This window comes from Lampetra fluviatilis, chromosome 57 (genome assembly GCF_964198595.1).
Source record: "Lampetra fluviatilis chromosome 57, kcLamFluv1.1, whole genome shotgun sequence".
In the NCBI taxonomy this organism is placed as follows: Eukaryota; Metazoa; Chordata; class Hyperoartia; order Petromyzontiformes; family Petromyzontidae; genus Lampetra; species Lampetra fluviatilis.
Genome location: NC_136331.1, coordinates 6,019,982 through 6,046,689, shown reverse-complemented (window position 1 = coordinate 6,046,689; position 26,708 = coordinate 6,019,982). Strand labels below are relative to the sequence as shown.

The 26,708-nt window shown below is 57.2% G+C and overlaps 2 protein-coding genes across 2 annotated transcripts in view; both read right to left on the bottom strand.

The window, feature by feature from the left end:
* Window positions 1-218: 218 nt before the first annotated feature.
* CFAP43 (cilia and flagella associated protein 43) lies at window positions 219-5,471 on the bottom strand. The gene has a single exon (XM_078880357.1). It carries the CDS (start codon window positions 5,441-5,443, stop codon window positions 356-358), a length of 5,088 nt encoding a protein of 1,695 aa, XP_078736483.1. The 5' UTR covers window positions 5,444-5,471; the 3' UTR covers window positions 219-355.
* A 4,610-nt stretch (window positions 5,472-10,081) lies between these two features.
* Window positions 10,082-26,708, bottom strand: part of LOC144950281 (adapter SH3BGRL-like) — a 39,290-nt gene continuing 22,663 nt past the window's right edge. Inside the window, exons 3-5 of the mRNA XM_078880356.1 lie at window positions 17,118-17,303; window positions 15,309-15,389; window positions 10,082-14,713 (exon numbers count right to left, since the gene is read on the bottom strand). Of these exons, the coding sequence (XP_078736482.1) occupies window positions 14,687-14,713; window positions 15,309-15,389; window positions 17,118-17,303 (294 nt within the window). The 3' untranslated portion in view covers window positions 10,082-14,686. The remainder of the gene's footprint in view (window positions 14,714-15,308; window positions 15,390-17,117; window positions 17,304-26,708) is intronic.

Genomic DNA, 26,708 nt, shown 5'->3' with positions numbered 1-26,708 from the left:
GATGACCTTTGGTGATGATGTCAATTTAGCACGTGGGTTTTTTTTCGTTGCCAATTTTAACTCTGACTTCTAGAATTTATATTCTGACTTCCTGGACCTTGTCCTGATGACGTCGACGTGGTTTCGAGTGAAACGTCTAACCGCCGCTACATTTGGACCGTGAGAATTGTTCGGCAATTTACCGGCGAGTGAGCCGACGTTTGAATAACACGCGACGCTTTAATTTGTTGGGCTGCGTCGGGTGGCCGCGAATTTTTGCCGGACCGTTACGTTGCGGCCTAGACCCGAGGGTCGATGGCGACTCGACAAAGTTAAAACCTTCGGGCGGCCCCTCCCCCCCCGCCGCCTCCCGCGGTCAGCGGTCCGCGGGCACGAGCGCGGGGAAGGACCTCATGCGCATCCTCTCCAGCTCCACTCGGAGCGCCGCGATCTCCCGCGCCTGCTCCCGCGCCGTCTCCGCCGCGCGCCTCTCCCGCGCCACTCGCTCGTGACGCCTCCGCGCCGCCTCCTCCTCCTCCGCCGGCGCCGCCGCCGCCGCCCCCTCGCTCGCTCGCCCCCGCTCCGACACGGACGCGCGCAGCTCCGGCAGCCGCGCGTCCAGCGCCGCGTTCTCACGCCGGAGCCGCGCCGCCTCGGCGAGCAGCGCCTCGGCGCGCCGCTCGAGACGCCGCTCCTCGCGATCGCGCGCCTCCAGCCGGGCGGCGAGGTTCTTCTCGGCGGCGGCCGCGTGGCGCGAGGCGCGGTCCTCGCCGCCGCCGGCGTTCGCCAGCAGCTCGCGTGACACCCGCGCCGTCCGGACGTCCCGCGCGAGCTCCCGCAGCTCGTCCGCCCGCAGGCGCAGCTTGCGGCACTCCCACTGGAGGCGCGCGATGGCGCGGCGCGCCTCCCTGCCGCTCTCCATGCTCGCCACCTTGCGCTCGCACGCCGCTCGGATCGTCGCGTTCAGCGCCTCCACCGCGTCCCGGGGAACGAGCCGCGCGTCCGAGTAGTCGGGCGCCGGCGCCTCGTCGTCCAGCTCCACCTGGCCCTGCTTGAGCAGCACCAGCAGCGTCGCGTCCAGCTGCCGGCGCGACGCCTCCGCGCGCGCCTCGTCCAGCTCCGCCGCCAGCCGCCCCGCCTCGGCCCGCAGCCCCTCGCCCTCGTCGGCGATCCGCCGAGCGAACGCGGCCGCCTCGGCCGCGGCGAGCGCCTTGCGGCGCAGCGCCAGCTCGCCGCGCGCCTTGAGGCTCCGCGCCCGGCAGAAGCGCTCCCACGCCGGCGGCTCCACGCCCTCGGGGACAATCTCCGTCGCCGGGTCCGGCTCGTCCCAGTCGTGTTCCCCATCGGCCTCCGCCGCGTCGGTTTGCGCGCGCAGCTTCTGGGCCCGTGGCCGGCGCTTGTAGAGGCGGGCGAGGGCGTCCGTCGCGGGGCCCTGCGCCATCTCGGCGAGCTCCTTCTTGAAGGCGCGCTCCAGCAGCTTGTCCTCGGCGCAGAGGATGTCGTAGGACTCGCGCAGGGCGTCGGCGCGCGCCGTCGCCTCTCGCAGCTCCCGCTCGCTCTCGTCGCGCGCCGCCGCGTTCTCCTCCAGGCGCCGGCGCAGCTCCCGCTGGTACGTGTCCAGCTCCTCCTCGAGCAGCAGCGCGGCGCCCAGCAGGGCGAGGCGCAGCTCCTCCTGGCACACCGCGGCCTCCGTGCGGGCCCTGCGCTCGGCGAGTCGCGCCAGAGACTCGTCGAAGGCCCGGCAGCCGTCCAGGACGGCGGCCCGCGTCTTGGCCACCTCGGCCTCGAGCGCCTTGCGGAAGCGCTCGCGCTCCTCGGCCACCTCGCGGCTTTCCCTCTCGAAGTCGCGCGCCTGCCGCCGCTCCTCCTCGGTCCACTCCGACTCGGGGCGGCTCGCGAACGCGGGCCGCCGCGGAAGGGGCCGGAGCGCAGCGGCGCCGTCGCGCTTGACCTCCAGCTCCCCGCCCATCATGTCCCGCAGCGCGCGGGAGCGGGTGCCGCCGGCGCCGCCTCCCCCACGCTCCGCGAGCCGCGCCCGCTCCTCCTCCCGCGCGCGCTCCTCCGCGGCGGCCCTCTGCTCGTCGGTGAGGAGGCGCTCCGCCGTCACCTCCGCGTCGTCCACCGCCAGCGCTCGCTCGGGCTCCTCGTCCCGGCTCGGGGTCAGCGTCGGCATCGGCGGCGTCGCGACGGCGGCGGCGCCGATCGAGGCCAGGTCGGCGAGGAGTTCGGCGACGCGCTCCCCGGCGTCCCGCGCGCGCGCCGCCTCCTGCTCCTTGTGGCGGCGCGCCGAGTCGAAGTCGGCGTTGAAGGCGACGCGGAGCCGCAGGGCCACGTCCCGGAGCAGCACCGTCTGGTTCACGCGCTGCTCCCGCGAGTGCAGCTCCAGCTGGCGGTACAGGTAGGGGCAGCTGACGCCCAGCTCCTCGCTCAGGGTGCCCACGATGTCCTCCTCCTCCTCCTCGTCCTCTGCCTCACCGTCACCACCCTCTTCCTCGTCCCGCTCCTCTTTCTCCGGCCCCCCGCGCCCGTCCTTGCCGGCGCCGCGCCCTTCCAGGAGCTCCCCGCGGATCCGGTGGTCCGCCATCTCCACCTCCCGCAGGAGCTTCACCCTCTCCAGCTCCCGCAGCTCGTCGGGGCCGCGCTCCGGCACGGGGAAGTTCCACACCTCGACGCCCGAGAGGAAGGCGCGCAGGCAGCGGCCCTTGGTGGCCATCGCGTCCCAGCACTGGCGTCGGAGGGCGTCGCAGCGCTCGGCGTTGTCGGCGTTCTCGCGCTGGATCGCGTCGCGCAGCCCCTCGACGGCGCGCGTCCCCTCGTCGCGCAGCCGCCCGATCTCCTCCACGTCCAGCAGGAAGTGGCCGGGCGGCAGGCGCTCGCGCTCGGGCGCCGCCTCGTTCTCGGCCGCGAGCGCCTCCAGCTCGCGCCGCAGCTCGGCGACGCCTTCGCGGAGCTCGCGGCGCGTCTCCTCGTGCACCTCGAGCGCTCGCGCGTCCGCCGCGGCCTCGCGCCGCTCCGCCCACGTCCGCTCCTCCTCCTCCGCCGCCTCCGCCTCGTCGCCGTCGTCCGCCTTCCCCTCGCCCGCCTCCCGGTCGCCTGGGGACGTGGGCCGAGGCTCACGCTCCGCCACGGAGGCGAGGTGAGCGTCCTCCTCGGCGCAGTCGCGGCTCCCCGGCGCCGCCGCCGCCGCCTCCTCTCCGCGCTCGCCTCTCCACGCGAGGCAGACGAGCGCGCCGTCGTCCCACCACCCGGCGGTCACCACCGTCCTCCCGTCGGCCGAGACACCCAGGGAACGGACCCCGCCCAGCGCGGGGCAGTGGCACGCGGCCTGCGCCACCCCGCGCCGCGAGCCCCCGACGGCCCTCGCCTTGACGACGCCGTCGGAGGATGCCGAGTAAAGACGCCGGCCCCCGGCCGCCAGGACGAGCCGCGCGTCGGGCAGGTCGTGCCCCGCCGACTCCCGCGCCTCTCCAAGCCCCCCCTCGGCCCCCTCCGCGATGGCGAACTCCTTGACGAGGCGGGAGCGGCCGCAGTAGACGAAGACCGAGCGGCCGTCGCGGCCCAGAGTGGCCGCGGTGGCCGGGAACGCGAGCTCGTAGCGCCGCGGCCGCGTCGCCCCTTTGCCGAGGTCGCCGCGAGGGTTCGCGCAGTCCCCCCCGAGCGCTCCGGGGAGGTGGAAAACCGCCAGACGGTCGCCGCTCACGGCCCCCACGTGGCCCAGCAGCAGGAGGAGCCGCGCGTCTTCCCCGCTCCGCACGATGCTGGCGTCCAGCACGCGACGCCGTGTCGCCTCCTCCTCCTCATCCTCCACGAAGCCGAGCACGGCGAAGTGGCGCGACGGCCTCGCGTCCACCACGAACGCGCGGCCCTCTGAGGCGGCCGCGGCCACCAGCAGCCGCCCGGCCTCGTCGCAGCGCAGGAGGTCGAGCGGCGCCCGCGTCAACCTCTCCCGCAGGACGACGCGCGGCCGCTCCGGGCGGCGCGCGTCCACCACGCACAGGCGGCCCGACGCGGTGCCCAGCGCGGCGCAGCGCGACGACGCGGGGCACGCGAGCGCGCACGGCGCCTCGCCCAGGGCCAGGCCGCCCAGGAGGCGCCCCGAGGCGGCGGCCCACAGCTGCACGGCGCCGTCCTCTCGCGCGGAGACGCACACGGCGCCGTCCGGGGCCGCCACGGCCGCGCACACGAACGGCGCCGCGCCGCCCGCGTCCACCGCGGCGGCCGCCGGCGTCGCCGCCGCGTCGGCCGCGGGGGTCGCCTCCGGAGGCCGGTAGACGTGCACGGAGCCGCGCGCCGTGGAGATGGCCAGCGCCCGCAGGTCGGGCGAGAAGGCCAGGCCGAGGATGGGCCGCTCGCCGGCCCAGCACTCGTCGACGACGCTCTCGCCGCCGGCCGCGCGGGCCACGCGGACGCGGCGCAGGGCCCCGTCGACGCCGCCCGCGTACACCGCGTCCCGGCTCGCGGCCAGCGCGGCGGCTCGGCCCGGCCCCAGGCGCGCCACCGGCCTCGGCTCGAGCTCGGCCCCCGGCGGACCGCCCGCGTCCGCCTCCACGCACAGCAGCTGCCCCCCCGCGCAGCCCACGTAGAGGCGGTCCCCGCCGCGCGCCCAGCAGTGCGACACGGGCTGCGCCGCGGCTCGCGCCTCCGCCTCGGGCACGAAGTCGCGAGTCGCGGGCCCCACCAGGCCGGCACGGGCCCAGGCCGGCAGCCGCGGCCCGAAGAGGCCGCCGCCGCCGCGTTCGCTCGGCGGCTCGGAGTCGACGGGGCGAGAGCCGTCGTCGTCGTCGGGGGGGAGCTGCGCCATCCGCGGGCTGAGCCGGAACACCGAGTCGCTGCGCTCCACGCTCCACACGCACACGTGGTCGTCACCCACCGTGCACAGCTGCTGCCAACCGCCCGGGCAGAATGAGAGGCCCGTGACGGAGAGGATGCGCGTGCCGTGGGGCCACCGCCGCTGGCGGGCCTGGTATCGGCAGAGCAGCTTCTCCTGCTGCCAGTCCCACAGCGAGAGCGAGAGGTCGGGAGCCGCGGCCCATGACGCGAGGTAGGGCCCCGCGTCGCTCAGCGCCAGCGCAGACACCTCGAGGCGCGCCGCGTCGCGCAGACGCGCCCGCCTCGCCCCGCCCGCCTGCGTGACGACGTGGACGGAGGGGCCGGGTCGCGGCCTGTCGGCGAAGGCCAGCAGGCCCTGCGGCGCGCTCACGGCCAGGGCGGCCACGCCGGCCCCGGGGCAACGCAGGTGACGATCGCGGCCTTCTCCCTCGGGCTCCGTGGGGTCGTCTAAGTTGTCGTCGTCGTCGCCGCCGCGGTAGGAAGCGAATTTGATGAAGTCGCCGCTCGCGTAGCACAGCGTGGCGGCGTCCGCGAAGGCCACGCGGCCGTCGGCAGGGAAGCCCCGCGTCCATTTCACCTCAAGAAACCCCGCGCCCATCTCCTCCTCCATCTCCTCCTTCACCATCGTCGCCATCTTCGTCGTGGGCGCCGCGTCCCGAACAACGGCGTCGCGCGACCAGGACAACGGTTACCACGGTAACGGTTACCGCGGTAACGGGGGCGGCACGGGGGGGGGGGCGCAGCAGCGGTCGCTTCTGATTGGTCGAGGCGAGCGAGCGAGGGCGTGCGTGTGCTGTGCGGGGAGCGGTGGCGCAGCGGTTAGCGCGGTGCTGCGTTAGGAAACCGGTGACCCGAGTTCGATTCCCGTTCACGGCCAACAACACACAGTGACGATTATCTGAACCGGTCCTGGGCCTCCCCTAGGTCGACTCAGCCTCAAAATTAGCACCTGGTGCGGTGTGTATTAAACATGCTACTGGGGAGACAAAGGCGGCCGGGCGTGGTGCTGCTACTCGCTAACAGCACTTGCCCCAACATTCTGTAACATGCTACACATCTATGAGACATCTCCTTTGCCAGTGGCAAAATATAGTAGTAGCTTTTTACCCTTTAAACTGGTACAAAACTGACACCTTTATATAAGGCATCATGTTTGCAATAACCAAAACAAGTAGTCAAAATGCAAACAAAAATTAACAACTCTGATGATGATAATGATATGCACTGTCCTTGAGTCAATTGGTCCACACCCGAGACAGCTTTTCTTAGAGCCTAGTCTCCATTGGTGTTGGACCAGATGGCGTCATCTGGTCGAACACCAATGGAGACTATCATCATCAGAGTTGTTAATTTTTGTTTGCATTTTGACTGCTTGTGTTGTGGTTATTGCAAACACGATGCCTTGTATAAAGGTGTCAGTTTTGTACCAGTTTAAAGGGTACAAACCTACTACTAGGCTACACATCTGTGCAGCTGTCGCCTTTGCCCAGCAGGTGGCGGCATTGTCATATAAATAGAGCGACCTTTAACTGCAGGGCTTACGGCTTTGTAGCTGCGTGGGGCTTGACGTGCACTCACATCACTAATTCATTCTGCGTGGTGGTACCGTGTCGAGCCATCACGGTTTCACCCCGTGTCTTGGTCCAGCGAGATTTTAGTGTTTCAAGTCCACGTGGCGTACAGACGTTTCAATACGGGGGGGGGGGGGGGAGAAATGTGTTTTGTCAATTTGTTTGTGTTTCTCAACCCTTGTGATGATGGAACTTTGTAGGATGAACGTTGCGATGTATAAGGGGCACGGGGTGACCAGTAAGGTCTGAGTTGGTCTGTTTTTTGGTAGGGCACTGATAAGGGGTTGACAGGTATGCAGTAGTGTATAGTGTAGTGTATAGTGTAGTGTATAGTGTAGTGTATAGTGTAGTGTATAGTGTAGTGTATAGTAGTGTAGTGCATAGTAGTGTAGTGTGTAGTGTAGTGTGTAGTAGTGTAGTGTATAGTAGTATATATTGGTGTATAGTTTAGTGTATAGTAGTGTATAGTGTAGTGTATAGTAGTGTATAGTCGTGTATAGTGTAGTGTATAGTAGTGTATAGTGTAGTGTATAGTAGTGTATAGTGTAGTGCATAGTAGTGTATAGTAGTGTATAGTGTAGTGTATAGTGTAGTGTATAGTAGTGTATAGTGTTCTCCCTTCACCATGACTACATCACCACTTTACAGAACCTCACTCTTTATCTCTCAACCACTATCATCTGATGTGCAATGTTGTAATTGGCGACATGAATAAAGAATAAAACTACCTCTTCTTGGTTTTTTCGGTAAAGTCACGTAGAAGGGAAATAATAAAATAATAAAAATAAAACATAATAAAATACAAATTCTCACGACGTTTCGGCCACAACACAAGCAGCCGTCCTCAGGTGAAGAAACAGAGCTGTCGGAAAGACAGCGTCCCATTGGGAACCAAGAAGATGAATCTCTGCAGTCACCAAAGCTTTAAATCGAAAAATAAAACGACCTCTATATATGTTGTGTGATTTGTTCACCTTTCCCACTACTTTGCACTCCAATCGTATTTGTGTACCGTTTGTTGTCGTAACGTGCCGAGCCCGTGCCCCTACTGAACGCGTGTGAGAAAATAGCTTTGGAACTCATCGGATTCCTCCAAGGACAGATGAAAAAGATTCCGATTCATCTTCTTGGTTCTTTCGGTAAAGTCACGTAGAAGGGAAGTAATAAAATAATAAAAATAAAACATAATAAAATAAAATAATTTTCACGACGTTTCGGCTACAACGCATGCAGCCGTCTTCACTTTACCGAAAGAACCAAGAAGATGAATCCCTGCAGTCACGAAAGCTTTAAATCGAAAAGATTCCGATTCTACAATCGACACATCCACGCGAGATGAGATTCCGTGAAGGCGTCGTGTGCACCTCTTGGCAAAGTTTATTCGGTACAGGCACTCCGGCAACAACGAGGAGACAGGTTCAGGGTGCTCTATGTGGGGGGCAGAGGGGGGGCAGAGGGGGGCAGAGGGGGGGCAGGGAGGGGGGCAGAGGGGGGCAGGGGGGGGGCAGGGTCGATGTCCTCTCAACTTGGATGGAATTTAATGAACTCCTCGCCGAAACCTCTTTGTTTGACACTTTAAGGGATGAAACTCCCCCCCCCCTCCATCGAAATAAAAAAACAAAACACGGCATGTTTCACCGAAAAGAGCTTATGATCGCGCTGCATATATATATAAAAACAATAACGTGATGAGTACAAAAGCATAAGAGAAACTAAAATAAAAAAGCTAGTTTGTGCATTAAATGTACACAACCATAACAACAAAAACAACAACACACCAAACCGCGACGTCGTTCGGGGGGTGAGCGCACCCGACGTTTCGCGACCACGTGCCGGGCGCTGCATCTTCGCGGAACCGCGAGAAAGCCTCGCCGCAAGGGACGCGGTGCGAAACGTCGGACGAGACGTCGCACGAGACTACGAACAACACACGGAGCGGCGACGCAGCGGCGTGAGAGGGCCCCAAAAAAAAAAACTCTGCGCTAATGATGCAGCTACGACACGGCTCCTGGGGAAAAGCACACGGCAGGTTTTAGTCGATAAGCCCCTACGCGGCGGTTAAAAGGTGGCTGGCGCGAGCAATTAAAACTTGACATCTTGAAGTTCGTTTTTTTTTGCATTGAAAAAAAAATTTGGCACGAAAAATTTAAGGCGGTTAAGCGAAGGCGATGACAATTGGGAAAATGCGCGCTGCGACCGCTTTCACGGAGGAGGAAAGTGACGGCCGTAGGATTTGGCGGTCCGAACGTTGACCTCACGGGAGACGGCCGGCCGAAACGAAATCTCATGATACATGTACACTGGGGGCGTCAAAATTTTTTTCTTTTTAACACTTTGCGACAACACCACGAGAAAATTGCTGCCTCTCCCGGGGGCTCTGGAGACCACCTGGAGAAGATTCACGCGTTGACAACGACGGCGAACCAGTGGGAGACTTTTTGGGGGTCTTTCGGTAAAGTCACGTAGATAGGTTGAACAAATATAACAAAAAAATACGACGTTTCGATCGCAACACAAGCTGTCGTTTTTCAAGAAAGGCGACCGCTTGTGTTGCGAACGAAACGTAGTTTTTGTTATTTCTTTGAACCTATCTACGTGACTTTACCGAAAGACCCAAAGAATACGAATTCCTGCAGTCACGAAAGCTTTAAGTCAATATTTAAGTGGGAGACTGAGCTTTTGGTGCTATTACCATTACATGTGTTATCATGTTGCAGTGTATTATCCGTTCTTTTTACATAAAAAACGATCGTCCCATAGAATTGTTAACATTTTTTTGAAGCGCCCTTTACATTTCTTCCCCTTTTCCTGCGAGTGACGAGTGTTGCCGCAAGCGTTTCTGCGGACTTGGAAGAACAAGCAAGAACGCACGCATGTTCAACTTCTTTCGCACCGTACGTAGCCAACCGTGTATCTAATTGGGGGGGGCAAGTGTACGAAGCAACGGGTTCCTGCGCTAAACTGCGAGGGATAAACGACACCGCCTCAAACTCCACATACGCAGACAAAGTTTAGATATAAAAAAAGACCCCCCATAAAAGGTCAAAGGTGCAGGCCCTGCAAATTCCCTGCTCCAAGCTACTGCTGGCGGAAGGGGGGCGGCCCTCTCCACTAGAGGAAGCGCTATGAAGCCCCGTTTCGAGGTGGCACTTCGTCCGACACCCTTGCACACTGAAGAGGTGGGAGGAGGTTGAACAACAACAAAGGCGCGCTGCTTACAAACAACAGGAAGGAACCAATTCACCATGGTTCCCTGGCACGTAGGTGGCCTCGACAGAGGAGGGGAGGAGAGTACCCCACCGCTTTATCCCACCAAATGTGACCTTGCCAATCGATTAAACTGCGGTTGTATAAATTTTATTTTGTTATCTATTTTTAAATCCTTTATATTAAGTTCGCTTGCTTGCTTGCGTGCTTGCGTGCTTACGACCGTGCAAATCTTTCGGTCGTTTTTTAACCCACTTCCCGTGATCCAATCAAGCTGACATTTTCCACACAGACTCGTTGTGCGTGACAATTAATTTTCGTGAATTTTTTTTCTCCAAAATATTACACTGTTTAGGGATTTTTTTTTAAAATATGTAATTACCAATTGCTTAATGCTGGTAGACAATCATCTGACCCATAGGTGGCAGCCATCTCAAGCCAGAGGACGAGAGGACTCTAGCCGCCACGCATATAAAGGATTTATAGTGAAAAACTTTGTTTTTACGGGTTAATTTTTTTAAATTATGCCAGATAAGGCCCAATGAGCTATGCGGCTCTTTTTCCGGAAGCGACCTGGCCACAAATGATAGCTCAGCATCATCATCGCGTGGAAATTTTAGCAGCCGAATTATCTCAACGCGTGATGTCGATTCTGAACGTGGAGGGGAAAAAGCGGAGGACCCAGGGAAGAATCCACGCGACCACGAGGAGAGAGGCACGCAAACTCAAAATATCCAGCAGCAGGCGTCAGGTTCGGGATCTAACTCACGACCTCCTGTATACCAGGCGAGGTAGTTAACATCTCGCCGCCGTGGTACCCTCTGCCGGAAGGACCACGGGCAGTGGGTGGTTGGGATTTGAAGAAAGAAAAAAAACTTGCGCCGTTGTTTCATCAACCGCGGTGTCGGAGGATCGAACCCCGGTGACCTCCGCTCGGTCGTAGAGTCGAGTGTGTGCTAACCATCCAATCCGACAATGACGCTCCCCCCCCCCCCCCATTGCCATCGCTTTTGGACGTTAAAAAAAAAAGATTCTCGGACGCAATTCGCAGGAGTGAGCGTCACTCCCTGCTGTGTGCCGGCGTCAGGGTGCACATTTGCCAAAATTCTTCTGAAGATGACACCGCAAATTGCTCGATTGGGATCGTACGCAGCAATCATTAGTCATCACCTCTATCCCCTCCTGGCTAACCTGGTCTCTTTCTCAGGGTTCTCAGCTGGGGGTCAAACAAAATGAACTCGATATACTCGGAGCTGGGGGCAAAGCGATTTGCATCCTCCTCTTACGGGAGTCACTTTCCTCCACGAACAAAGTCGACCGCACGCAATAGTAACACTAATAATACCAACACGGATTACTCTTGCACACAGACAGAAATCACAGTTATTTGTTAGGCGATATAAGACAACGCCGCTCACGAACGATATAACGTCTCACGGGCAGAAGTAACACGAGTAATAGGAGACGCGAGGAATGATAAGTTCGCCAAGTCGATGTCCAAGATGCTGCGTTGAGGTTTCCGCCGCGCGAATTCTCGACTCTGGATTGTAATTTAGAGACGCATCAGTTTGGCTGGCGATTACGATCAACCTCGGCGAATTTGTGATTTGCCTCCACGACGCGTTATCGTTGTGAGTTACCGTATGCACATGCCACGCGCGCGTGTCTGTATGGTGCGCGCACGTGTGCGCGTGTGTGGTGCGCGTGTGTGTGGTGGGTGAGCAGTAGTGGTTAGCGCGCTGTTCTACGAACCCGGCAAGCCGAGTTCGATTCCCGCTCATGGCCAACAACAGTGGCGATTATCTAAACCCGTCCTGGGCCTTCCCGAGGTCAACTCAACCTCAAACGAGTACCTGGTGCGGTGTGTAAACATCGCCACTTGGGAGACAAAGGCGGCCGGGCGTGGTGTTGGCCACCCACCCCGTCGTGTGTTGTGCCAGCCTTCATAGGTGCTCGCTAACAGCACTTGCCCCAAGAGGGGGGCAGGGGGGGGATCTTTACCTTTGTGTGCGTGCGAGCACGGCGTCGTTTTTGAACCGCGTGCTCGAAAGTTTTCGCGAATTGCCAACGAGAGTGAAATTTAAACAGCAGCGCAACACAAACATTAAAGCCCCCCCGCCCCACGCTCACCTATCAACATTTCATTATGGCCACGTTTAATTCACGACTTGTGCACATCTCGCCAAACCGTTACGCCTCTCGGCAAACGCTAATTCCTCACGTGATCAAACGCCACAGATTCGGGTATTATGACACGGTACATATGTAATGCGGGCGAATATTACACATATAGTTGGTGTATGCCTTCGTGGGGCGCGTGCGCACACACACAAAGGAACGCATTAAGTCGTCTTGGAGGTCCACACGCTACCACGTGGCGGTGACGCAGGCAGATCCTGGGGTGGGTCCTACAGGGTCAGAGCGAGCGAGCGAGCGGTCTGTGCAACGTTTAAAGCGGAGTCTGGGGGGGGGGGGCTTGACAGGAGGGGGAAATGACTTCATCTGGGGGGATCTGGACTCCCCCCCCCCCCCCCCAAGAAAAAAACCCCAACGAGCAAAGAGAATTTGTGACGAAGAAACAAAAAAAACACCCCATCCAAAAGAGGAATCCATCTAACAGCTGTTCGCTTAAATCGTGTGCGGAATGTGTTTTTTCGTGCAAATATTTTTTGGGAGTTCAGCCGAGACTCCGGGTTCCCTTCGAATTTCGATCCAGCGCACGGTTTTGTTCCCCCAACCCCCAACGCACGGTTCCAATGCCCCGGGGGGGGGCGGGGGGTGCACGGCGTGTCAGGGATTTGGAGTCTCCCGTGAGTCTCGAACGGCCTGCGAAAAATGTGGACCGGATTTTACTTGTGACCCCCCGGGGGTCAACCTCCCCACACAGCGTTGGTGTACGTTGATTTTTTTCTGCAATGTTTTGCTGTCTTTTCTTGGATTTCTGTTTGCACTTAGTCACATATTCACTTTAAGATGTTTTTTGTTCATGTTTTAGTTTTTTGTTTGTTGCGGTTGCACCCGATTCAAGAGCCGAATGGCTCACAGGGCTATACCTAATAAATGAACTTGAAATCGGCCCCCCTCCCCCCCCCTTTGCAATTTACACGGAAGCAGTCTTAAAGATCGAAACGGAGGCATCGATCGGTGAGGAACGGAGAAGCCCAGGACATTAAGTTCGTGGAGAGCATTGGCATCTCATATGATGGACTTCAAAAAACTTCCCCCCCTCCCCCAATTTTAACTCAGTCATGCCATCGGCATCCACGTCGCGCGATGACGCGTCCAGAGAGGTGCAAACTCGATATCAGACGAACGGCCCAGGGAAGCGGACATCGCAGAACTACTTCCGAGATCACCTTCAGGTGACCTCTGCTCCTCGCCCAGCGGCGGGCAGCACTCTGCCACGCGATTTGGCACCGGGAGTAATGTCCGTGGCATGACGGTCAAACTACGTAATTCGAATTCTCGGAAATGGAATTTAACCGAACGGGGTGCAGAAGTCAGTTTAATGGGTTTTTTTTACTCTTTCAATTATTGAGCTTCCCCATCTCATTCCGTGTGCTTGAGCCGTGCGTGCGCTGTCCTGTATCTGAGATTGAGGATTATCTGAACCGGTCCTGGGCCATCCCATGGGTTGACTCGGACCCAAACGCGTACCTGGTGCAATCTGCAAACATCGCCACCTCGGGAAACAAAGGCGGTGGGGCGGAGGGTGCGTGGTGCCGGCCTTCATAGGAGCTGCTCGCTAACAGCACGTGCCCCGACAGTGTCAAGGCTATACACGGGGGCAATCTTTGTCTCGTATCTGTACGCCACCGCTCATTGCTGCGTATCTCGGAGATAGCCGTGGCGTGTAGGGGCCGATGAACGAATGGGACTGCGCTGCCGAGACTCGCGGCTTCGCCGTTGACTAACCGATGGCGCCGACAGCCTCGAACAAACAACACAAGCGTCAAGGCATCGGTGAAACACAAATGTGCCTGTCGCCTGACGATGGTGGTTGTGGGTCGCGAAAGCCTGCGCGTTAAACCGACGTTGGTGAACATTTCACAATGTGCGCGTGTGTGTCGACGCAGTGGTTAGCGCGCTGCGCTACGAACCCGGTGACACGAGTTCGATTCCAGCTCGTGGCCAACACGAGTGATGATTATCTAAACCGGCGCTGGGCCTCCCCACTAGCTTCGTTGAGTACCTGGGTGTGGTGTGCACACATCGAAACTAAGGAGACAAATGCATCCGGGCGTGGTGCTGGCCACCCACTCGCTCACGTGCCGTGCCGGCCTTCATCGATGCTATTCGCTAACAGCACTCGCCCCAAAAGTCTGTGAAGGCTATACGGGGGATCTTTGTCTTTTATCTTTGTAGTCCCTAACAGGAATTGTCCCAGTAGTCTGTGAAGGAAATATGAGCGTTCTGCGTATGGCCACGTGGGTGGAGTGGTAGCCTCACGGATAGGGCACTGCGATGTGGACTTGGCATGCCGAGTTAGATTTCTGGCCACGGTTGACCTGAGCCTCCCCTACGTCAATTCAACCTTTAAACAAAAAGAAGAGTACCTTGGTGCAGTGTGTAAACACGAGCGACGGGGAGACAAATGCGGCCGGGCGTGGTGCAGGCCACAACGCCACCACCTCGTGCGCCGTGCCGGCCTCCGTAGGTGCTCGCGACTCGCTACCTTACGAACAGCTGTTCGCTCAATCTTCTGTATGGCTACACGGGAGACGTTTTGTCTCTTGGCGAAGGAACTGTCACGGTCACAAGCGTTGAGTGTGTGTGAGCGTGTGCGTGTGTGTATTACAGGTGAACGCGCGCGTGCGCGTACAAAACGTTTATCATTTGCTCGTTAAATATCAGCACAGGTAAACTTGCAACAGCAACAACAATAACAACGACGACGACAACGGCAACAACAACAACAAAACAACAATATCCTTACAGAGGATCAAAAAGAAGGGTGGGGATTTTCTTGTTCCACGAGGAATTCCGTCTGAGTTTCTTCTGTGCGGAATGCCGGAGGATTCCCCCCGAGGAATCTTCCACCGGAAGCCGCGAGGGAATGTGGAGCAGCTCCCAGCGGGGGCACCAGACCCCGTCCACGGCTACTGCCGAGCCAGAGCCTCTGCCTCCTGAAAATACACCACCACCACCACCGCCGCCACCAGCCGAGATCAATCCACTGCTGGATGATGCCCACGTCCCCCTGCACCCCCCCCTCCCTCCCCTAGATCTCGGTGGCACCGGATGTGCTCAGTCTCTGACTGCCCCCGCCAACCTGGCTGGCTCACCTCCTGCCCTAGAGCCTTGGGGTTCATGCAATACAGCCCCCCACCGTTTGCAGTTTAAAATAGATGACGACAATGACGACGATGAAGAAAACGATGATGACGTCGATGATGACGATGACAATGATGATGACAATGATGATGACGTCGGCGACGATGTCGGCGACGACGAGAATGATGACGATGACGACAATGACGACGAAGACAATGATGACAATGACAACGACGACAATGACGACGAAGACGACGACGACAATGACAATGACAATGACGACGACGACAATGACGATGACGACGACAATGACGACGACAATGACAACGACAATGAATACGACAATGACGATGACGACGACGACAACGACGACGACAACGACAATGACAACAACTCGCGCGGTGGCGGTGGTGCGGGTTTGGTTTGTGTGCCCGCACGCTCTCTGACCTTTGAACCGGGTGGGGGAGTGAGGCCGAGGAATGTGAACACGGCGTTGTTCTCCTTGGCGTCGAAGAACGACTCGTAGTCCTGAAACAGACAGCGCCGGAGCAAATCTCTCGAGAGGTGTTGGGGGGGTGGTGGGGTTGGTGGGGGGGGTGGGTTGGTGGTGTTGGGGGGGGGTGGTGGGGGGGGGTGGTGGGAGGGTGGTGGGAGGTAGTGGGGGGTCATGGGAGGGGTGGTGGTGGGGACGAACAAACGGGAAAGCACTCAACAGTGGGGAACCCTGGCGTGGTCTGTTTGTTTTGTTTTGATTTATAACGTCCGCAGCGGAACCGCGCCCAGTCTTCCGCTCGCTCGTTACAATAATAATAATGAGAAATGATTGCTATTACAATGTCTGCCGCGTTTACGCTGCGCCGTCGGCCATCGTCGTCGCAGAGTATCCAGAGAGAGACTCGGGAGGAACCACAGACGGGGAGTGGGAAGGCAGCAGCAGCAAGCAGCGACTCAATGAGGAGCCGGCGCTACCAACAATCGCCCAAGCTCTGCGGTCCCCTATATGTTCAGGTGTTAATCGGCCAATTTTTCACGTGGGAGAAAACCCACGCAGTGTGGCGAGGGGGGAACACTCGATCCCCGTACAGACAGAAGTAGTCCACGTTCCTGCTGTGACGCCTTCTCCCGGCAGAGACCCCGGTAAAGGGCCTCGTTCTCGACTCTCACGGGAAGGCAGTTTCACAAGATCCGTGCGGCGGTCCACCAACCCCTCGCTGCTGCGTCCGCAGTGCTGGGTTTACAAGTGGCTGCCAAGTGCACAGCCACTCACCCACCCACCCACCCACTCACTCACCCACCCACCCACCCACTCACCCACCCACCCATCCACTCACCCACCCACCCATCCACTCACCCACCCACCCATCCACTCACCCACCCACCCATCCACTCACTCACCCACCCATCCACTCACCCACCCACCCATCCACTCACCCACCCACCCATCCACTCTCCCACCCACCCATCCACTCACCCACCCACCCATCCACTCACCCACCCACCCATCCACTCACCCACCCATCCACTCACCCACCCACCCATCCACTCACCCACCCCACCCCACCCCACTCACCCACACCCCATCCACTCACCCACCCCCCCATCCACTCACCCACCCACCCCCCTACTCACCCATCCACCCCCCTACTCGCCCACCTACTCGCCCACCTACTCACCCGCTCAACAACAACCGACATTTGCCACTAAGTGACGGGGACGTCACCACGATGCTTGTGCCAGGCTATGTGCACCTTGAGGCCATGTGAAGTGTCGAACGCCCGCTGGCAGGAGGTCATGGGGCAGACCCAGGTGCCACGGGTCGACTGACTGAGAAGACTGGCTGATGCACCACCTGTGCCCCCTACTGTGCCAACTTGCCGTGCGCTTTAGCCACCCAGCGCTCCGCTCGTTGTTGTGAGCGTCGCTCCTCCGCCCTCCGTTGTTGTTGGAGGGCGACTGCCTCCAACTGCCCAGTAGCAGCGTCCTTCACGAGCCTCCTCCACTGAGGCCGATCTTGACACCGCTGGTACCGGTCATCGGCAAGTCCACTCCGCTCCATATTTTCCCGTAGCGTATCAGCTCCATCTCTTCTCCAGCCCGTGTCGTGCCTGTTTAGCCCCCTCTATCCATCCAAACAGAAGCTGCTTGGGCATCCGGTGGCTGGGCATGCGGGCTACATGACCCGGCCAATGCAACCTTGCCTGCTGGAGGAGCTCACCGATTCGAACGTGTCCAGATTCTGGACACACGCACACTCACCCCGAGGTAGGACTCGCCGTTGAAGATCTGCGGAGGCAGCGGCACGCCGCTGGTGGGGCAGTGGTCGCGCGGCACGTGCTCGCGCATGTAGCGCTTGTTGTCGTCGCTCACGACGATGTCGCACTCCTCGAACTCGATCTTGTTCACCTGCAGGAAGCCCAGCACGTCCTGCTGCTGCTTCTTGATCTGGCGGGAGAGCAAGCGAGCGGGCGAGCGAGCGGTCAGGTCGAAAATCAAACACGCGGTAGCCAGGGCCAGGAGCCACATCCCGGATTTACGGAACATCAACGACCTCAGAGCATGGATAGTCCCCGACTTACGAACGGGGTCCGTTCCAGAGAGCCGTTCGAGAGTCCCCGACTTACGAATGGGTTCCGTTCCCAGAGAGCCGTTCGCGAGTCCCCGACTTACGAACTGAGTCCGTTCCCGAGAGCCGTTCGCGAGTCCCCGACTTACGAACTGAGTCCGTTCCCGATATCCGTTCGTGAGTCCCCGACTTACGAACGGGTTACGTCCCCGAGAGCCGGCCGTGAGTCCCCGACTTACGAACGAGTTCCGTTCCCGAGAGCCGTTCGTAAGTCAAACGGTTCGTAAGTCGGAACTAAATAATGTGCTGTATTTAAATCGACATGCGGTAAATCCACGGACTGCCTGCTATAAAATGGGCGAGGGCTCAAGAAAAAAAAGGGGAAGCATTGTTAAACTCGTAAATAACAAGCGATGCCGTACATTTGCACGCACCGCAGTAAATAGTTCTGAGGCTAGGTTCGCAAGTCGGATGGTTAAAAAATAAAATATTTTATGGAAGCCCGTTTCGGAAACGCGGATGTTCAGAAGTTGGGTGTCCATAAGCCGGGGACTGCCTGTACTGTACATGTGTGTTGGATACTCTTATCAGCGGTGACATGGGGGAGCGATAGTGTGGCTCATCCTATGATCTGCAATTTTTACTCCGTTCATCCGCACGGCAAAAATTTCCGGATATCCCTCCCCTCCGCCCCCGGGATAATGGGATGAATTTGCCGCGCAACTCCCCTTATCCGCAATATAATTGCGGATTAGAGGAGTTGCGGATAATAGGGCCGCAGATAAGAGTTCGGCATACCGAAACAAAAGGCACAAAGTCATCTCCTGCCGCACAAATGAGGATCGAGGGATTGGGGCCCATCTCCCGTTTACAGCCATCTTGAGCCGGTGATGGAAATTCCACATTCATATGACGGGGGGTGAAGATATTCTGCTTATAATGGCGGAGGGGGGTATGAAATATTGGACACCCCCTCACATCTATATTTCATAACTGCTCAGTGAGCATAGATCGTTGGGCAAACCATTTAAACCACATTCAAAAGTGAGCCCAACGTTTCAAACCAAATTCCAACGTTGATTGAACGTTGGCACGTCTACCAGGTTAAATATGTCCCGACTAAGCTCTGGACTGCTTTGGTTGACCAGACTAAGAAAATGACCGAATGAAAGCCACTAAAAAACTTTACAGTTCATCTTCGATTTAAAGCTTTCGTGACTGCAGGGATTCATCTTCTTGGTTCTTTCAGTAAAGTCACGTACAGACCTGGTCTTCACCTGAGGACGGCTGCTTGCGTTGTGGCCGAAACGTCGTGAGAATTATTTTATTATGTTTTATTTTTATTATTTTATTACTTCCCTTCTACGTGACTTTACCGAAAGAACCAACGAGAAGTTTATCTTCGCTTCGACCGAAACTCCGACCGAAACTAAAGCTGCCGAGTGAATTAAACCGGGTCACAGTTGCACCACCGCCTGCTCTCTTCAAATCAGCACTCGCCAGGGTATCATTTACCCTCGTTCCCAGCCTGCGCGCACGTTTCGCCGACCGGGCTAATGCCGCTTGTCCGTCTCGACTGTAGGGAAGCTCTTTGGCCGAATAGTACGAGAAAAAATGCCGACTGAAAATGCTGACTGAATCTACCACCCAGAGGTCGCAATCGGGTACCCGATACCCGTACCCTACCCGATACCCGGCTACCCGTACCCGGCCGGGTACGGGTAGCCGTTTGCGACCCTGGTGCGGCCGGGTACGGGTAGGCCGTGAGTCACTGGTGAGTCACCGTTTGTCACTCATTTCGGGTAGGGTACGAGTAGGGAACGAGTACCCGTACCCGGCTGGGTACGGGTATCCATTTGCGACCCTGGTGCGGACGGGTACGGGTACGGGTAAGGAATCAAAACCCGTTTGCGACCTCTGCTACCACCGCAGCCAACAACAACGTACAGGCCCCGCTCAGGGGGGCAGACTACACAAGACAAAGATCACCGCCCGCCCCATCCCCGGAAAGCCTTAACAGACTTTTTGGGGCAAGTGCTGTTAGCGAGAAGCACCTATGAAAGACCGCACGACACACGAGGGGGTGGGTGGCCAGCACCACGCCCTGTTTACACACCGCACCCGGTACTCATTTGAGGCCGAGTCGACCGAGGGGGAGACCCAGGACCGGTCCAGATAATCGTCGCCGCGAGTGTGAATCGGACTCGGGTAGCCGCGCGCGCTATCCGCTACACTCTATCGCTCGCCAGACTTCGCACGCACAAACGCACACGAGCACACCCTCGCACTCCAAAAACCAACCGCCCTTTAGGAAACGTAGCCCAGCAGAAGCCCAAATATGGGCAAAGTCCCGCAAGGGGCAGTTACCCATGTATGGGAAGCAGTCCACCCACAGTACACCGACTGGCACACGGTTCCACCACGCAGCCTTATCGGTCTGCCCGGTTGCTTTTAACGAAAGGTGTCAGAGGCGCAGCCCTGCAATTGCTGCTGCTGCTGATGCAAAAAAGCCTCCGCGCTTGGCAGAGGGTGTACTCCAGAGCTCCCGAGCACTGGAGGAGAGTTTTTGGCCTCCTCTTCCACACTGGCCAATAATGTCTTGGCTGTCGTGGTAGCACCCAAACTTTACCCCAACCGCACGCAGCCTGCCGATTCTAGACTAACAGCTGAACATTTCCATGTGACAAGCCACTTTGTTGAGCTGTCATTTGTGGCCAGGTCACATCTGGAAAAATAAGTTAATAGCTCAGTGGGCTTTACCTGGTAAGATACAAATAAGTTAGTTTTATTTGGATATATTTGTTGTTCAAGTGATTATGTTCACTTTTCCTATACTTTGCATTCCGATCGTGTGTTGGTATTGTTTGTTGTTGTAACGTTGTGACCCCGTGCCCCTACTTGACATCTGTGAAAGAGCTTTATAGCTCATCGAAATACAGATTCTCATTCCGGGTGGTGGTGGAGGTGTGCAAAGGAAATTTGCAACGGCGTTTCAACTGCGATGCCAAGAGATGGAATCGAACCCATAACCGATGCACCCACTGTCGTGGCTGCAGCAGCAGCGACGACTCCATTTTTTGTAATTTTATTTTTTGTTATTTTACAATTTCCAAAATTGTGGTTTTCCCCAAAATCAGTTTAAAAATAACCGTTCCGTAAAAAAGGTTTTGCTCGCAGATTTTTGTTTTATCGCTGCTAAAACCTCCTGACCGCAGACGAAATGTTTCGTACCCTTGTTTGGCGAGATATTTTTTGTTTGAAAGCATGGCCACTGTTGAAAGTAGAAACACAAGACGCACAATGTCACCAGAATTCACGGTTCCCTGTCAACAGACGCAATATCGGACAATCACCAGCACCACCACCACCAGCAGCAGCAGCTGTTGCAGTCGTAAAAAACGAAATTGCCCTTGGCTTCGATCTGCCCCATAAACCATATTTTCCCTAGCCCTGGCAAATTAAAATTTACACGGCGGTCAATACCGCATTTCAGCGAGTTATTTCGCATTCTGGCGCTGTACGTCAAAGGACCTCGACGCAATTAAGCCGCCTACAGCACGGCTGTTCAGCTGTCCCCGCTATGGTCATTTATGGGCACGCATTCCGTGACGGAGTGCACTGCGCCTTCTGACCGCTACAGAAGCAGGAAATGGCGATCGGCCAAAGCGCTGAGAGACACGCTGGGCGTCTCACAAAAGTCGTCAACGCAGAGGTCGCCGGTTCAATCTGACCCCCCCCCGGGCAAGACAGTTGAAGTAACGGGCGCCATTGTCTTAAATCAACACCGACCACCTCCAACGGCCTTTTTGCCCACCGCAGCGGTCGATCGGCGGGTCGCGTGTGGTGGCGAGATGAAGCGTTGGCAACTCCTCCGCCTCTTCCAAGACGGTCTTGGCCGCCGTGCAAGAGCCGGCCAAAATACTGTGCCCCCAGACGACCTCCCAAAGGGCTCCCAAAGGGCTCCCAAAGGCCTCCCAAATGCCTCCCAAAGGGCTCCCAAAGGGCTCCCAAAGGCCTCCCAAAGGCCTCCCAAAGGGCTCCCAAAGGCCTCCCAAAGGCCTCCCAAAGGGCTCCCAAAGGGCTCCCAAAGGCCTCCCAAAGGCCTCCCAAAGGCCTCCCAAAGGGCTCCCAAAGGCCTCCCAAAGGGCTCCCAAAGGGCTCCCAAAGGCCTCCCAAAGGCCTCCCAAAGGGCTCCCAAAGGCCTCCCAAAGGCCTCCCAAAGGGCTCCCAAAGGCCTCCCAAAGGGCTCCCAAAGGCCTCCCAAAGGGCTCCCAAAGGCCTCCCAAAGGCCTCCCAAAGGCCTCCCAAAGGCCTCCCAAAGGCCTCCCAAAGGGCTCCCAAAGGCCTCCCAAAGGGCTCCCAAAGGCCTCCCAAAGGGCTCCCAAAGGGCTCCCAAAGGCCTCCCAAAGGCCTCCCAAAGGCCTCCCAAAGGGCTCCCAAAGGCCTCCCAAAGGCCTCCCAAAGGGCTCCCAAAGGCCTCCCAAAGGGCTCCCAAAGGCCTCCCAAAGGCCTCCCAAAGGGCTCCCAAAAGCCTCCCAAAGGCCTCCCAAAGGGCTCCCAAAGGGCTCCCAAAGGCCTCCCAAAGGCCTCCCAAAGGCCTCCCAAAGGGCTCCCAAAGGGCTCCCAAAGGCCTCCCAAAGGGCTCCCAAAGGGCTCCCAAAGGCCTCCCAAAGGCCTCCCAAAGGGCTCCCAAAGGCCTCCCAAAGGGCTCCCAAAGGGCTCCCAAAGGCCTCCCCCTCCTCTCTGGCAAGGGAGGCGCCGCGGCCGCGCTGTGACGCAAGCTTGCGCTTGCAGGGGCTGCACCTCTGCACATTATCTCTCTGCTCTTGGCTTCACGACGACTGGCCGGTCAGCCTGCGGTAGCTCCCGAGGCCGGCGGGACAAGGAAGGGCCGTTGGCTCAAGCCGCTGAGGAAGGTGGCAAGGGTGTCGCGGGCCGCTTTCCGAAACTAGCTGCGACGAGCCTGCGCAAGGCCGGAATTCTCTGCTAGAAGCAGGTGGGGGGGGGGGGGCAGTGGAGGGCGTGGGGGGCTGGGTGGGGGGCTGGGTGGGGGGGGTTGCTGGGTAGACTACACAAAGGGTCTGGGAAATTCAGGGTGATGATATCTACGCAACTGTTGGCTGCCGGCCGTCCGTGAGCTGCTGTGGTTGCAGGGCAACCGGCGTGTATGTCGCCTGGCGGAAGGGAGAAACGCGCAAACTCGGCAACGGCAGCATTGTTTTTCGTCGACCAAAATGTCGTGGGGGGAACGGGGGGGGGGGTCTCTTTCGACATAACTAGACATTTTTTTAGTTATATCGCGTAAATATAAACGTGTTGTTTCACGACGGGTTTAACAACACATCTGTATTCACACGATCCAACCCAAAAACCTCTGTTACGGACAAGTATACGTGTTGGTTGAGGGAGGGTGGGGGTGTCGGGACCCCCACGACACCCACGACACCCACGGCCGTCACCCCACATGACCCCTCGCTCAGAAGCACGCCGTCACGAAACGGACGGCGCATCCGCACCTGTTTTCACACACGCTCACACACACACAAACATTCCTGTTTCGGGAAGTGGAATTTCACACACGTGGGCCATGTGGGGAGGGAGGGAGGGGGGAGTGTGGTGGGAGTGGTGGCGGCAATATAAACTGTGCTGGTGGCCCAATTCCCCAATTGTCCGTGTAGCGTTGGACCTCCGCTAGAGCAGGGGTCGTCAATCTGCGGCTCTTTAATGTGTGCAAGCGTGTTGAGCTTCTTTCGCGCCGTACGTAGCCAACCGCGCCAATTGTGACGTTATTGATTTATTCACCCGCTCCCGCTCTGAGAGACATCGGCTAGTTGCAGGGTGGGGTCCCCTTCACCGATGAATCCCGGAACAAAAGGTGGGGAGTGGGTGGGGGGGAATGGGGACAGAAATCCTTTAAATTGGTCAGACACCAAACGCCCTGCCAATCACCGCCAGCAACGGCAGCCCAACCCTGGTCCCGCAGTCGCTGGGCCGCGGCGAGCGAGGATACGCGGGGACAAAGCACGCCATGGAGCCCCTTGAACGAATTAACAAAAAAATAATGAACCCCGCCTCCCACCCCCCCTCCGCCCTCCTCCCGGCCCTGCATCAATCCACAGCTGACATTGAGCCGCCCTTCGCCGCAGCGGCGGCCCTTCCGTTGAAATGCTAATTCGTGCTCGAACGCGCCTGATCACTATAATAATAAATAACAGACCGCTGGCGGCCGTGACGCAGGAAGCAGCGTCCCCCACCGACGACAAGCCGGCTCGCGACGGGACACAGCGGCAGGCTTGCGTCTCCGTCGTCGGTGGCAGCAGGCGCGGGCGGGCATGTCGGGAAACGTGGAGTCACGTGACGGGAGACCGGGGGGGGGGGGGCGGCCGTGTGCGACTGTGGGTCATCCAGAACAGACACCGTCGTACAACGCGTAACGACGCAATGCCCCGGGGGATCCACAAATACGACGGAGACATCATCACGGAGACATCATCACGGCGACGATGCACAGCTCCGTTATACTCCTGACGCGGTTGACTGGGCTTGACCACCCGAACGTGAAATTGCCGTCGCTGTTTCTGCGTCTACATCGGCAGCCGTGCGAAAGAAGATGGTAACGCCCGGGCAGGGCAACGTCGCTCGTTTCCTCTACGCGACCTTTTTGGCCAGGTTCAAAGTTACGTGTCAAATAGGAACAGGCTTTAGCCTACTCTTTGGTTCTTTCGGTAAAGTCACGGAGGTATAAATCACGACGTTTCGTTCGCAACACAAGCAATCGTCGTCAGGTGGAACAACCACGGCAAGAAAATGCTGAAGTGGGCGAGAGAGCTGCCGTGGCAAGAGGTTATATAGGTAAGAAAGGGGGGAGGGGCAAGGGGGGAGAGAGAGGGGGGGTGTTAGGGGTAGGGGTAGGGGGGGGCTGCGTGAGCACCAAAAGTCACCTACGTGATTTTATCGAAAGAACCAAAGCGTATGGATTCCTACAGTCACGAAAGCTTCAAGTCAAGGCATTACCCTTTCTGGCAATATCATCAGAGCATGCTTGTTTGCACGTATTGCCACAAGTATGTTTAGTTTAATTCAGATTTTATGCCTTGCAATAGGTTGTATCTATTGGGATGTTTGAATATCTCAACACCTCCTGTTTTATTGCCAGAAAGGGTGAAGCCTATTCTTACCTTTTTCATCATTTTGACACTGGCAAACAGGTCCCATTGATGTAGCTGCTGAACCCGAGATATTAAAACTCTGACACTGCGCTGCCTTTGCACTGTTCAACTTTTGGCGTTCTTTGGACTCACGCTGGTGGTGATGAGACAAGGCCATAGAAAAGGCCGCTGTCTCTGGTGTAGGCCAATCAGTTCCAAGACAATTATACATCATCACAACATGTCTGTTTGCATGTTTTGCCACAAGTATGTGTGGTTAATGCAAACTTGCTGGCTTGCAATAGGTGCATCTATTGGTGTTTGAACACCTTAACACCTCCTGTTTTATTGGCAGGAAGGGTAAAGCCTAGCATTACTTTTTTCGCCACTTGCTTTACGTAAAAATCAAAGAATAGCGAAAGTGTCCCCAAGTTGTATCGGGATTGTGCGAGACCGTTGCCGCGCCACGGGATGGCGAATCCGCTCGGAGCTCTTGCAGAGCAGCGCAGACGCCCCGGCGTTCGAGAACGGCCCGCCAAAGTGGATGTCCCAGAGCTGCCTCCGAGGTCCACTGCGAGTGGCCCCTGGTCCACGCAGAAACGTGGCGGACGTTTGCCACCTGCCCTGTCGCAAGCGAGTAATGTTTGCCACGAGACGGAAAGACTGATATGTGCAATTCTCAGGAGCTTGACCTTGGCAAATTAAGTCAAGGTACAGCTCCTCGCTTCCTGCTTAGCGGGGCAGGGCGGAGGGGTAGGGGGGGTGTGCAACCGCTGCGGCCGTCGTGGGTCAGAATCTTTACTGATACTGGAGGAATCCGATGAGCTACGAAGCTCTTTATAACAGATGTCCAGTGAGGGCGGGTCAGACCGTCACAGCAACAAACAGTACAAAAACACGATAGCGATGCGGAGTATAGGAAAGGCAAGCGAATCACTGAGAAATCTACAAATAAAAACTCAACTATTTTTTTATTATTTTACTCTGCAAAGCCCACTAAGCTATTAACTTATTTTTCATTAGCGACCTCGCCGTAAATGAGAGCTCAACAAAGTGGCCTATCACGTGTCTAGATATAATAACGCAAGTCCATTGTTGGAATGCGTCGCGGCTAACAGTCGCACGCACAGTACAATTTACAAAACCGCATCGACAACCCCCCCCCCCCAACCATCACCACCATTGCTCCGCACGGCTTTGATCTGCCAAGAAAACTTACGGTTGGGCTCCATCAACCGCTTCGGAGGAGCAAACTGCTCGCTGAGCAACACTCCTCCGCCCTACACAAGTGGGACATTAAAGACAACTCGCTTGCTTGCTTGCGTGCTTACGACCGTGCAAATCTTTTGGTCGTTTTTTAACCCACTTCCCGTGATCCAATCGAGCTGACATTTTCCACACACTCGTTGTGCGAGACAATTAATGTTCGTGAAAAAAAATTCCCAAAATTTTACACTTTTTAGGCAAAATTTTTTTATTTTACATATATTCAAATAGAACTCATTCATTGCTTTGGTTGAACGTCACAGTGTAAGAGCCCAGAGCATAACCCCTCCACAGGCCGTGGCGGAGTAGCGCAGTTGGTAGCGCCCTTGCTTCCCATGCCAAAGGTCGCGGGATCGATCCCCGCGTCCTCCACAGGCGAATATATTTTTAAATCCTTTATATTAAGTTCGCTGCCACGCATATAAAGGATTTATAGTGAAAAACTTTGTTTTTACGGGTTATACTTATTTAAAAGTTGTCTTATGGTTGTTGTTGTTTGACTTGCATCCCACTGGGATTTTTGCACACAGCGTTGGTGTACGGTGTGTTTTCTGCAATATTTTGCTGTCTTTTCTTGGATTTTCTGTTTGCACTTAAGTCACTTTAAGATGTTTTTTGTTCGTGTTTTTGTTTTTTTGTTTGTTGTGGTTGCACCCGATTCAAGAGCCGAATGGCTCACAGGGCTATACCCAATAAATGAACTTTAACTTTTTTAAAATCCTTTATATTAAGTTCACTTGCTTGCTTGCGCACTTACGACCGTGCAAATCTTTCGGTCGTTTTTTAACCCACTTCCCGTGATCCAATCGAGCTGACATTTTGCACACAGACTCGTTGTGCGTGACAATTTATTTTCGTGAAAAAATGTTT